Source organism: Mauremys mutica, chromosome 18 (genome assembly GCF_020497125.1).
Source record: "Mauremys mutica isolate MM-2020 ecotype Southern chromosome 18, ASM2049712v1, whole genome shotgun sequence".
Lineage (NCBI taxonomy): Eukaryota > Metazoa > Chordata > Testudines > Geoemydidae > Mauremys > Mauremys mutica.
Window position 1 is genome coordinate 20,879,364 of NC_059089.1, and position 13,936 is coordinate 20,893,299.

Below are 13,936 nucleotides of genomic sequence, written 5' to 3' on the forward strand. Positions count from 1 at the left end.
GTCAGTGAGAGCTGCAGATCAGAGCTCTGGGCTCTGAGAACTAGCAACTGAGTTGACCAGGCCATGTTTCATTAGCAGCAATGGGTGCACCCAGAGATGATTTTTGCAGGGAAGCTTAAAACACTCACATTGCCATTTCAAACTGCTCCATCCACTTCCTCTTCATGTCTTCCGTCTTGCAGAAAAACTGGAAGCCCTGCTTTCCTTGAAGGTGAATCAGGTAGAACCCATATGACCACTGCAACAGGAAACCAAAATAAATGATCAGACGTTGGTTCTTTCTCCCTCACCTCTTTGTGCTGAATGCTTAAGCAACAACATGGGGGGGAAGCTAATTCAGGTCCAGTTGTAATCTGTTTTACTGTGTTCTCTTTACTTGCCTCTGTGGTTACAATGGACCTCTCTGGTGATAAAAGCAGGGGAGTGGTGCAAAGACCAACTCTGTATCTCTATTGTACCTTGCAACAAATGACTTAATGGTTGACTCTGGTGCACACCATCATCAACTAGAATTTCATGGCAGCAGATGGGAGAGGACCCAGATCCTGCAGCTCCAAAAGCTCAGGTCCCTGCCATTAAAGCTAAAGGAGACTTTCCATTCACCAGCCATATAGAGCCTATGACACACATCCAACCTGCCCTGCAGAAGGCAGTGGTGCATATACACACTAGCCAGTTCACTACAACGTTAAAGAAAATAAAGTGGATCTCGTGGTTGCTTACCATTTTTCCATGAGACTAGAAAGCATAAGAGAGCAAAGTGGAAACACAATTCATTAAAACACAAGGCTAGCAATCTCTCTTCAACATCACAGCAGCAAAGCCACCAATTATTTTCAAAATGTCACAACAGGTCCCTGGTTGCTCTCCTGTACATTGTACCACACTAATGGGGTGGCCAAAGCTGCTAAGCTGTGGAGTCTACTGGGATTCAGATCTTCCTTTGTGTCATCGCCTCAGCCCAAAACCAGGCAAAGTATGTGTATCTCTGATAGAGAAACTTGGTTTAGAAGAGTGTACCCAATGCAAAAGGCCTGCCATGTCCATGCTAACCCTGAAAAATAGACACTTTCTACAGCTTCGAGGGTTGTCTGCTGAGGGACAGGTCCAAGAAGCTACAAAGATCCCACCAGACAAAGGCTTCCACCACGACCTTTGGGTCGGCCATTTTTTAAAGAAACAGCACTCTCTACTGGGATATTTGAACTCCAGTACTGATAACTCCCACGCAGCACTAGGAAGGAGTAACTGTTAGAGATGCGTTTTCCAGAACAGTTGTTGCTGGAGGTTCCACTCCCATTAGCTCTTCTGAACAACAGGCAATGATAAACCTGGCCATCCAGCCCACATTCCCTCTCCCAGTGACAACTCAGGAGCTCGTGCTTGAGAACGCAAGAGCTGCTGTGCTTGCTACGATCTGCAGTCTAGAATATTAGTTTAGTATGCTGTAAAATGCACCAAGGCACGGGGAGCATGAAGCTTGGAGCCCGGAATGAGACACACACAACTAACGCCCAGCCACCCGGATGAGTGAATTGGAATAAACACATGCATGTCCTGCCCATTCTTCCCCATCCTCCATTCTTTTTTTAGGTCATTTTTATCCTTTCCAATTTGTCTGTGAATTACTCTCTCTGAGAGTGGCTTCTCTAAAAGAACAGAACAGCTTCCCCCATTCCAGTCAAGTCATTCCAACTTCTCAACGGCTCTTGCAGGCCCCAGATCAGGGGGACCCGGCTCATCCTCCCATTTCTAAGCTCCTTGCCCTGAAATCGAAGGGTTGATTGTCCAGATTTTACAAGTGCTATTTCTGTTTTACAAGTCCGATGGGAGAGGAGGTGCCCTCGGACACTGACATGCATGGGTATGAAAAGCTGCCCAAGAGAGCTAAACCAGTTCCTTGCTCTGTCCACCTACCTTCTTAATGTCCTTGTTGTTCATGGGATCATCGGTCATCTTATGGAAAAGCAGCTCGATAATTTCTTTCAACTCATAATTGTATCCTTTCCTTTTACAGACGATCACCACTTTATCGAACAAAAATAAATACCTGCCAGAAACCAAATCCCACATCTAATTATATATATACCTTTCACAGAAAGCTCAGCGGAGATTATTCCCCAGTCAGGACAGTGAAACACTGCTAGCTATATAATGATTTAACATTGAAGGTGCTCGGCGTCAATGCAATTCTAAGTAACGACCAAATTAATGAGGATGAAACATGTGGAAACACAGGACCAAATGTCCTGCTGGTATCACTCAACTGACTACAAGGGAGACAATTTGGCCCATAGATCGTCTTACTGGGCAAGGGGTTAGGTGAAAAATAAAATTAACCTTCAGTTTGTTTGTTTGGAAAAACTTCAGAACAACAGTTCTTTTTATAAGAAAATGTTCTGACTCGTGTGATGATAGAGCTCTCAAAGAGGGTTTTAAAGGTGTTTCATATGCAGGCCACGGAGTGAGAAGACATGTCAGTTTTGCTTCCTGAGGCTCTTCTAACTGTAAACCAGAGCACCCAAGAGCTGTTGTATATTTCACTTGTAGGTAACCTCCAGGAAACATACAGTATTCTGTAATCATACAGGAAAAAGCTCCCCAGCTCTGTTTGAGACACCCTGAAATCAGCCACTGGAAAGGTTCACCTAGCACACACAACCCCTTCAATAGGGATGCAGCTTTATTTGACTCTGCAGAAAAAGTAAGAAGACGTCTTTCCTCTGAGTGCCCTCTCTGTAGGACTCAAAATCAGTGTAAGCCACTTTAATCTAACTACACGTCCTACAATTCCACGGGTTGGCAGCGAATCTAAACGGGAACAGAGAAGAGTTTGCATTTGCAAAGCCCGAGAGAGCTTTAGCCCCCCTTACAATGAGTTTTAAAGTAACAAAAAACAACCTAAGCATTTCACTGTGGATGAAACTTGTGGACTCTAGAATTGCCAGTTTTTTATGATTTAACTTCGGACTTGAAAGCTTCTGCCTCTGGGCATTGTGGGATATATGACTGGGGCCTGAGGAGACACACTGGAAGTGAACACCCTCCAGGCTTTGGGAGCGCGCTAGTCAGCATCTAAACCTGAGCCTAGAGATGAATTTCACAGCTTACCTGTCACCGCCTTATAATGGGCCACACCTGCTTTCAAACACACTAAATTGCTGGGAGGCAGAGAGCTGAAATCCATACTAAGATCTGACTCCCTATCTCTAGAAGATTGGGCCTCTTCAAACTAGATGGCCCATGCTCTACAAAACGTACGGTAGGGAAAATCCTGCACTGGCAGAAGGATGGACGGGATGATTATCCAGTCTTTTCTGTGTAATGCAACACCCCCTAGGTGGGCTGTCAGCAATGGGAATTGAACCTGGAGCCTCTGCACCTAAAAGCAGGAGCTTCTACTTTCCAAGCTTCTTTGGCTCAAAGACTGTAGGTGATTCATAAACCTCTGTGCTTCAGCCACTAGAGGGGGACAGAAAGCGACGCCATCTACCTGCAGGTTCCGCACACGCCCTGGTCAGGGAACCTCCGAAGCCTGCCCAGCTCAAATTCTTATACCAGCCACCAAGTGTAAGGCGATGCCCCTGGGTGATCAGCATGAGCCAGGACTGAGCCCGTGACCTAGGGATCTAAACCCATTATGATTCTAAGACAGATGTTAAACTGTATTAGAGCCCCCGGCTAGGGTGACCAGCCAGCAAGTGTGAAAAATTGGGACAGGGTAATAGGCGCCTATATAAGACAAAGCTCCAAATATTGGGACTGTCCCTATAAAATCAGGACATCTGGTCACACTACCCTGGTGGGAAAGCAACAAGGAGCCCTGTGCTGCACGTAGCATTTTGAATAGTGTTTCTTGCAACTTAGTTTTCTGGGAGAATGTTGTCTCTTTTCACTGTCCATTTCTTTGTTTCTTCATTCACTCACCTGTCCTGCTTGGTGTGGTTCACTATTGAACGGACTTTCAGTTCACCGTCTATCTTTGGCCTCCCGAATTCTTCCAGTTTCCCTTGCTGTGGATAGCAAAACGTATGTTAGCGAAGAGAGGTTTTTATTTCTGAGCCCGAAAAGTCTCTGAATGTGGCACAAAACGTAAAGAAACAAAGAAGACAGTTTCCAAAGGGCAATAAAGCCCCTCCTCCCTCACCAACACCAAACCCAGCTCAGATTCCAAAATCGGCCCCTAGCAAAGGAGAGAACCACCACTCACCAAAACACATAACCAAAAAGTGAACCACCTCACTAGTAATGTTAGCTGGGATGGACTTGAAAACACAGAGGGAGAACATTCCAAAGACTTGGTAAACAGAGAAGGCGCACTCGCGTAAGATTATACTATGGGGTCTATCTTGAGTGGCAGAGATTTATATAAACAGTATCACCTAAAGCCAGATGGAATATCAATAGGTGACAGTTACCACAGAAAACAACCCTAGAAGTGCTGTTAGAACCCTGAGTCTGGGTTTGATGACAAGTCAAGTCAAGGATCTGGGTGCAGAAGTTTAGCGGTCAAGTAATTTTTGCAAGATTTCCACTCTGGGTGGCAGAAATCTCAAGAGATCAGCTACTCTCAGGAGATTTTCTACTGAAACTGCACTGGAAACAGAAAATAGAGGCCTTCCAATTATGGCTCCCATCTGGAACCAAAACCAGAGATTTGGGGCAGATTCAGAGACCAGAATCATGAATCTCTCTTGCCCCCCGAAGCCCTTGCAAATACTACTCAATACAGCACTGTTACTGAGTGATATGAAACACTCCATCTACAGAGTGCTCTTTTCTTATTAAAAAAAATCTTGAAGCTTCACTGTTGATCGGAAAAATACATATTGTATACAGCTGTGCATATAGTCTGTGGTTATTTCATTGCTGTGCTGTGTGGGTTGTGTATACATAATGAGAATAAATCCATAACATCCGCTACCGAGGAACGAAATTAAACACAGAGCAGAGTGTGTGTGGGATTGATTTGAAGCAAGAAATGACTGCTTTGCTAACATTTCATCTTCTGCATGTCACACCAGCTCTCAGACTGCAGCAGGGAAAAGCAGATGCTTAAAGTACCCATTCGCATTCCAATTTTTAAAGAGCACCACACATCTCATTTCTCATACATATCATGGCTTATCATGACTGTTCCAATAAAAACCTATGAGCTGCAAAGGCCTACATCCCACTCTGGAGTTTTCTCAGGTTTCTCTTGAAAACTAGGGATTCTGTCTCAAGTCTGTTAAAGAATCATCTATTAAAGTCGACAGTGTCCTCCGGACTCAGGATAACACAGAGAGGTGTGCAGTGCTGAGTGTACTCAGCTCCCGTTGACTTCAGCTGCACTTCAGCAGATCAGTCCCTCATGTGGTTTGAAAGACAGATGTCTGGTCCATATTTTTGGAGTTCTATGTTCAGGAATATATTACTTGTGCCGCTCTTTCCCTTGTATACTGGGCTGTACTCTTGTTTATAAAAATGTTTCTTCATCTCCTCTCTCTACCCGCTTAACAGCGAAATAAATTTTTTAAAATTTTAAACAGCAGCCAGATGTGCAAGAATTCATTTTTGGAAAAGGACAGTCCCCCAACATTAGCGGCATGCCGAAATCAAGTATGGGAAATCCTTTCAATGGAAAAAAATGACAGTCCCACATCAGGAGCAAATAGATTTTATAATGTATGGGTTCCATTTTTTGGAATGTGAACAAAATTAATATACAGATAATAATAAGAGGTTGATCAAATACAAATTGGTCTTTTAAAGATAAGTACAGGTGATAAGTGAAATTTGTTAATACTTGTCTGGAGAGTCCAAGAATGTTAATAAAGATAAAATTAAAAGTTGGGGGCTAGGAGGAAAAGAGAAGATTCTCAAACTCACCAAGTTTTCTATAGATTTCTGAAATTCACGTATTTTCTTTAAGGTCTCTTTGTCTCTCTTGACTTCATTTATGTACATGGCCAAGTCCTTAAGAGAAAAGCAAATGTTGATTCAGTATTTCTGTTTCCCTTCTAATCAAGAATCCTTAAAAAACCCCAAAACACTCGACTTCAGGAGTCACTTCAGAAAGTGAAGATAGCAGCAGCTCTGTGGGAATCAAACCACCAGATAGCACATTGGCTGTGTCGGAGAAAATACAAATTGGGGAACTCAGAACTAGCGCAAAATATTTCTGCTGGATTTAAAACAAGAATCAGTCAATTAAAACCAAGTAAGCAAACCACCCAAGCATGTCTGGTATCACTATCTATAATCTCTGCATCAGTACATTGCTCATACATCAAGAGTGCTCAATACTCTGCCAGCTGTATCATTCAACCCTTCTGAGACTCCTTAAGCATCTTGGCCCAAACATTCTCCATCCTTTCCCATGTGCCCTTCTAGGATTTTCTTGTTAAATAATTAGATAGACGCTGCAACTCTACCGATGAACAGAAGAGGGCAATACTTTAAATTAGCATTAGAAGTATGACTGACTTGGGCCTGGGCTACACTAGTGGGAGGGTTTGAACTAAAATACGCAACTTCAGTTATGCTATTCACGTAGCTGAAGTCGAAGTATCTTAGTTCGACTTACCTGGCCGAACTCACGGCAGCAAGTCGACTGCTGCGGCGCCGCTGTTGACTCCGCTTACTCCTCCTGCCGAGGTGGAGTACGGGCGTCGATTAGTGGATTGATTTATCACGTCCAGACGAGACGCGATAAATTGATCCCTGATACAGCGAACACTATCCTACCGATCCGGCGGGTAGTATAGACGTACCCTTAGAAAGTCTTAGAAAGCACAGTCCTGACTTTCCATTCAGGGGCTATCTGAGCTGACGTTCCAGTTCCATCCAGCATAACTCTTTGAGAAGAGTCAGAAAGCTCTTTATTTTCTTTCTACTCCATTCTCACGCAGTGCCTTTCACCTTTTCTTTCAACTCCTTCTTCACTCCATTCATCATCAGCCTCGTGCAAAAGGCATGTGCCAGATATTCTTAACCACTGTACCTCTGCCCATCCTCTGTCTACATATGAACTAAACAGACAGTTAGCTACTCTGGACAAGGACCATGTCTATACTTGCTCCTAAGCCTCTTGACAACTTTTTAGCACTATAGCCGCAATCCAGCAAACCCCTAAAACCATTTCAGGACTCCTACGTACTTCAATGCGACTTTAAACACGTGCTTAAGCGCTTTGCTGGATCGGGACTTATTTCAGCAACACCAATGGAGTTCTTATAAAGGTAAAGCATCTTGCAAAATAGCTATGGGGGCCCTGAATGCACACAACCTCTAACATCCCAACTGCAAATGGTTCAGACATCTGTAAAAGAATTCTTCCAATACAAGGGAAAACTTTAGTGGAACTATTCCTGTGCTGAAAAGAGTCACAGTATCCAAGTGTGTCTTTGCATTACAGAGATCAGATTTCTCCTGCTTAGTGCATTCTCCGGCCAAATTCCCCAGTTACCTGAATTCTGACCCAGAGGGCAGAGAAAGACTTCTCTAACCCTTCCACCACACTAATTTCTTACTACATCTTGAACAGTATTTTTTAATATATTTATGGCCTGTCATCTAGATGCCTCTGTCTCTTTTCCCTCAACTATAATTCTTGTCAGGTTGGATTAAATCTGAACAACACAGAATTTTTCAAGACATCCCCTTGGGTGCAAACTTTCTACAGCTTTCCAACATAAGAAGGATTAATCAGAGATGATAATCGTAATCTTAAATGACAATACTTATATAACATCACATAATACCCATTTAAATAGTCAGTGTCGGTAACAGTTAGGATGGGGGAAAAGGGGAAAGTGATCAGGTGAAGTAAGATTCCCCTGCATGTCAAAGTCACCTGAAGCCACTTCCCTTCTCATCTGCTTCCCCCTATGGAACAGGCCATCTTGCAAACATGGGAGAAGCACAGCCTTGAGAGCTACAGTGAATTGTCAGCTTGACCAGATGTGCAAACTGGGCCCCTTCACAATGTAACAAGCATTATAGCAACCTTTGCGTTGTACGCAGTGATTTGTGTGCAAGACCGTGCACCCAGGTGATGGGATTTTGCATATGCCAAAGACATACATGTGCAAATCTTGCACAAATGCCATTGCCTGGTGCAAATCCTACTGCTAGCTCATGCAAATGACCATGCATGGAAAATCAGAAGTGAGGTTGAAGCCCCTGGGATAATTCAGCTCTAGGCTTGGCTAACTAGACATCTGGGTTTCCCATCATTGGCGCACAGGAGCGCTAGAATCGTCCAGTTAATGAACAAGGCTGGACTCTAGATGAAATAAACCATTTGAAAACTAAGATTAGATTTTCATACCAATTAAAGTAAAATTTTGCTGCTTCCTGTGAACCATGGCAAGTCCAACACTGAGTCAAATCTATACCCTTGTGATGGTGTGAAAACGGAAGCGAACGATCCTGTCTGATGGCTACTGGCAGCTTTATAAAGAAAACACTGAACCTTTAGAACAGCCAGGATTTTCTATTATTAGCACTGCATCTTATTCAACAAAGCCTGATCTCTTCAAAAAACACACAGCCACCAAAGGAATCAAATAGTGGAAAGACAGAATCCTGCAATGCGTGAAAATGTCTCCGTGACACTCTCTTCCTTTTTTAAACTATCACCACATTTCACTAATCGCCCAGTGAACAGTGAATTTTTCAGGTGGGGAGTTCTGGATATCAGACGGAATAGCTCACACCAGCACTCACGATATGTTTACACTGCAAAAAAAAAGAGAGACCCACTGTAGCAAGTCTCAGAACCAAGGTCAAATGACTTGGGCTCACGCGATGGGGCTAAAAATAGCAGTGTAGACGTTCGGGCTCAGGCTGGAACCTGGACTCTGGAACCCAGCGAGGGGGATGCTCTCAGAGCCTGGACTCCAGCCTAAGTCAGAATGTCTACATTGCTGTAAACTTGCCAGGGCCGCCCAGAAGGGGGGGGCAAGTGGGGCAATTTTCCCCAGGCCCCTGGCCCTGCAGGGGCCCCGCGAGCCCTGGCCGAGAATCCCTTTCCTCACCTGGTGGCGGCATTTCGGCGGCGGGGGGCCCTTCAGTCGTTCCGGGCCTTCGGCGACATTTCGGCGGCGGGGGGCCCTTCAGTGCTGCCGAAGATGCGGAGCGACTGAAGGGCCCTCCGCCGCCGCCTCAGAGCGCCGCCCGATGTGTACAAGCTCCCCCGCTTTGCCCCAGGCCCCCTGAATCCGCTGGGTGGCCCTGAAACTTGCTGTGATGGGTCTTTTGTTTCTGCAGTGTAGACTTACTCTCAGACAGTGAAAAATGGGGGAAGGGAAGGACACGTCGTGGCGCTTTCTTTCCATATATTTAAGGGACTGATTTATTTTCAAAGAGTCTCCTTCCCAATTCCTCCCCCGCCATTTAAATCCTTGCTCACCATCCAGGTTTATATTATAGATCTCTGTCTATCCATGGACCTGAGTAGTTCCCCCCCCCCCCCCAATCCCACCCATACATTGGTTGAAGTTTCCTACACAGTGGGAGAAATCTCAGGGATAATAGTCAAAACAGGTCAGGCTCTATGGGTCTGACTCAGTGCCCACTGAAATCAATAGACAGACACCCATTGACTTCAGATCAGGCCCTATATCGTTATAGGGACTATTCCCCCTTATGCGTTTGTGCGTGAAACGTGGATTTCAGGCACTACAACCTCAGCTCAACAAGGCACTTAACACATGCCTAACTTAAAGCACGTGAGCAGTCCCATCAACGTGGATCTAGGCACCTCTAAGTTCCTCACTGAATCAGCCCTCCCTCTCCCCCCAGGCATTACTCTGGAAATTGCTGGGCATCCTTAATTCCCACTGACTGTGGCAGGCGTCAAAGGCACATTGCATGCAACAGCCTGGGGCACGACTGATGTAATTCTTGATCCTTGCAGTACAAAACCAAACAAACTTTCAATTCACAGTTGGTCCAGAAGGTAAGAAGCCACCCATGGCATTCAGGGAGTCATAGGCCACACTTAGATAATTCACGTTGCAGAAAGAAGGGCTTCAGAAAACTACTTTGGGGGAACCCACAAGTTTAGCTTTGTAATGTAAGAGAATCAAGGTAGGTCCGTGCCTGTTAGCAGCAGTAGATTAGACTACAATGTCCTTCAAACAACCTTCATGTTCCCATGACCTACATACCAGCGCTGGATGCACTGGCTACTAGGGATAATGACTAAAAAGGTCACTCAACTTATGTAAGTCCTAGGAAATGCAGTGTCATTAGAAAAAAAGCTGATCCTCAGAGGCAGAAAACAAACAACGTGATCTCAGAACATAGAGGGCAGCTCAGTGGTAAATGTTCTACAGGATCATGAGGACAATCTGGGTTTAATGACTGGTCCTACAGGCTGATTCTGCTCTGAATTACATGACTGTAAAACCAGAGAAACCTGCACAAAACCGTGAGGAAAATGAATTTGGTTTTGTTGTGATTTCTCTCAAATTTGGGGGTTTCAAGGTTTTCAGAAAGACCCAAACAATTTAGATGGAAAAATCCCAACCCACTCCACTCAGTGGTATTGATCTGGGTGATGGTGCAGCCCCATCAATGCTCCATGCAGACACAGTACACAAACACACAGAGGGACAGATTTCCACAACGCTGGTGTAGATTCGAAGTAACGCCACACACGTCAATGGAGTCACTCCAGATTTACACTGGTGAAAGCGAGAGTCGAATGTCACAGTACATCTACATACAATGGTTATCAGTGCAAAATTGTCAACCAATACCAGCTTCCCACTGTGCTTTGGAGAGGAGATAATGGTGCCAACTATGCATTTGTTGTGAAATGACTTCTAATAGCAACTAGAGTGCATACGCATATCCTAAAGCAAAGCATCCTCTGCCCAGATGTGTTACACTTTTCCCTCTGAAGTTTTTGCTACATATAATTGACCTTCCCTCCCCTCCCAGGTAGAAGTATTTCACCTGAGTAGTGACACACATCTCTCCCTGCAGCTTTTGCAAAGAAAAGAAGAAGCATGTTTACGGAATCTTAACACCTCTAAGCTGAGCGATCTGAAACGGGCTATGTCTGACCTCTTTGCAAGCATCACTATCTTTGAAAAAATAAGTCTTTAGGTTTTAAGCTCTTTGGGGCAGGAATGGTTTCTGTTATGTGTTTGTACCGTGCCTAAAGCAACGGGGCACTGACCTCTTGGTGCTACTGTAACACAGATAAATAATAATAGCGTGACCCTGATTGATCTCCATCATTTCAGCCTAACGTTCAAGGGCATGCTGCTTCTACCAGTTTCCTGCGGGGGGACTGCGTCACTCATCTCCTACCTGCATGGCTTCCAAAGCTTCCTTGAGTTGTTGCTTTTCTGGCCGATCAGACGAATGGCTGAGAAGCTCCTGCAAAAAAATATTCTGAGCGTGTTAGGAAAGTTTCACACACCACGGCCCACCTCCTGTAACAGCGCACAATACAAGCAATTACTGCAGGCCACTGTGAACATATAGCAACGAAGCTGTGGCAGTCAGTCGGCAGCTATAACCAGAAGGAGACGAACCAGCAAAGCTCTTGGTGCTTGGGGGATCTGTTACACTGAGCTGACGGGAGGAATTTCACACATAATCAGATTCTGTGAAAGATTATTTTGTATTCATTAACTGCCTCTCATGGCCAACTAGTGCGGAATTACCCTTGGTCATTGTACTTTAAAAGATGGCACAAACATTATGTTGTGTTTAAGCAGCTCTAGTTATTATTTCATGTAAAGATAACAAAATCCCTTGCTCTGCTGATTCCATTTGCTATGGGAAAAGGCCAGAGATGCTACAGCAAGCACGGCCACCGCAAGGAAAATTTTGATTCGGAAACACTTACTTTTAATAGGAGATGATACTTCAAGACCCTTTGCATTGGTACCACCAGCAGATCTTGCAATTTAAACTTCCCATCCTGAACCTTCAACGTGCATTCCTAACAATGAAATAAAATAAATGAAGAGGTGGGAAAAAATTCTTCTCAAGCTGCTTTGGTTTGCTTCTGTAAACGCTCAAAGCACAGTGCATTATTCGCTCCTAATTTTCCCAGTAGGGGCACTGGGGTTGGGGCGGATGTCCCAGTTCCATCACATACACACAGTACCGCCTGCCACTTCCACTCCTGCACTGCTAGTTGTGCTCCTTTGCAGGTGGGAGACCTGGGTGTGAGACCCTGGCTTCCTCTCTCCAGGCAGGGCACAGAAGCACTGGGAGCAGCGTACCCAGCCTCCTGGGGAGTAGGGGAGTGGCTCCAGAATGCTCAAACAGTGACCACTCCAGCTGAGCCAGGGGCAGCATTGGTCGGTTTTGACGGGAATCCGATCCAGTCCACAGAGGGGAAGTAGTGACTGGGACATAGTGAGCGACTGCCCCAAATCCACTGGGTGGGGGCACCTAGAAAGTGAGAGAGCGTCTCCCTTATCGCAGACAATGCAGTGCATTGCGATGGGCCTGATACAATGTGTATTAGGCTACGCAGAGAGATAGGCTCTGCTAACAAGCGGAAATGTAATTAAATAAGGAGAAATGGATGAACAGCTAGAGGTCACAGTAGCAGCGCCGTGGGTATAATCTGGATTGTTATATTTTAATGTGAGAGCCGGGGGGGGAGGGGTTATGAAAAGGGATTCAGTTCGTAACCACGTTACTGCATTTGCACGGTGAATCACAGGCCGTTTGTGGACAGTAAAATAACATGCAGAGGCAGCCCAGTAATTTGAGATTAATATCGCGAATGAAGCAGGAATTATGGCTGGAAACAACTAGCAGCTCAAGTAGCCTGTCCTTTCTGGCTCCTCTGCCTAGGGTGACCAGACAGCAAATGTGAAAACTCGGGACAGGGGGTGGGGGGTAATAGGAGCCTATACATGAAAAAGATGCAAAAATCGGGACATCTGATCACTCTACCTCTACCTCACAGCGGTGTTGCGAGGACAAATACACTAAAGATTGTGCGGGGCTCAGCTACCACCGTAGTGGGGGCCAGAGACGTGTCTAGACTAGATAGAAAGATCATCCCTAGCCTGGTAGCCCATGCGATACAGATTCCTATTGATGTAACGAGAAGATGGGTCTGGTGGTCTCGCTGTCCTAGCCCCAAGGAGCTATCTGGGCACACAACACAGGAGACAGAACAATTCAGTCCCCAACGCCGAGTCAGAGTAAGTAGGCCCATGTCCCCATTGACTTCAATAGGCTGTAGCAGCTTGTGCCAGAACTGAACATGGTCCAAAAATCTCTGCTCAAGGGAGGCACAAAACTGGAGCATCAGAGGGAAGAAGGGCTGGGCTGACCCAGAGCAGGAGCTGCCAGAGCTGCGCGTGGAAACTGCCCGCATTCACCTGGCTCCAGCAGCACAAACATCTGCCAGAAATTCAGCACCAGTGACATAGGCGCCGGATCCAAAGCCCACTGGAGACAATGGAAAGACTCCCCCTGGCTTCGGATCGGGCACAGAATGCCCCAAGGACAGAGGCAGGGAGTGATTTCATCTTCCCGGGGTGGAGCCATCACAGAGGTGACTTTCTCCGGCTTGGGGGGCAGGAACGAGGCTGAGAGTTATTCACACATGCAGCCCTAGGACGATTTTGAAAGGCCAGGAGGTTGCAGATGGGCTTGATTGAGGGGGGAAATGGTGGGTGGGAATGACAGGATATGTGGGAAATCTGCTGTGCTGAGCTAGTCCAAGCCACCGTTAAAGCCGTTGCACTGGGGAGGTGGGCTGAATGATCCAGGGGCCAGTCCTATACGGGGCTGATCTTCCAGCGACATGAACAGTGATCTTCCGTGGGGCTCATTGCAGGAATGACTCGGTGAAATCCTCTGGCTTGTGCTAGGTAGGAAGTCAGAGAGGATGATCCTTCTGGCCTGAAAATCCATGAATCTCTAAATGGGCGCCGAGGGTGCTCAGCCCCTTGCAGAG

The 13,936-nt window shown here is 45.7% G+C and overlaps 1 protein-coding gene across 2 annotated transcripts in view; it reads right to left on the reverse strand.

Moving 5' to 3' along the window:
• The window catches only part of VAV2 (vav guanine nucleotide exchange factor 2), a 304,625-nt gene that overhangs the window by 23,652 nt on the left and 267,037 nt on the right, over positions 1-13,936 (reverse strand). For both annotated transcript variants that reach the window (XM_044992733.1, XM_044992732.1), the window contains 6 exons: positions 11,855-11,950; positions 11,311-11,379; positions 5,872-5,958; positions 3,928-4,013; positions 1,918-2,050; positions 129-238 (listed from right to left, as the gene is read on the reverse strand). In XM_044992733.1, coding sequence (XP_044848668.1) covers positions 129-238; positions 1,918-2,050; positions 3,928-4,013; positions 5,872-5,958; positions 11,311-11,379; positions 11,855-11,950 — 581 coding nt within the window. The remainder of the gene's footprint in view (positions 1-128; positions 239-1,917; positions 2,051-3,927; positions 4,014-5,871; positions 5,959-11,310; positions 11,380-11,854; positions 11,951-13,936) is intronic.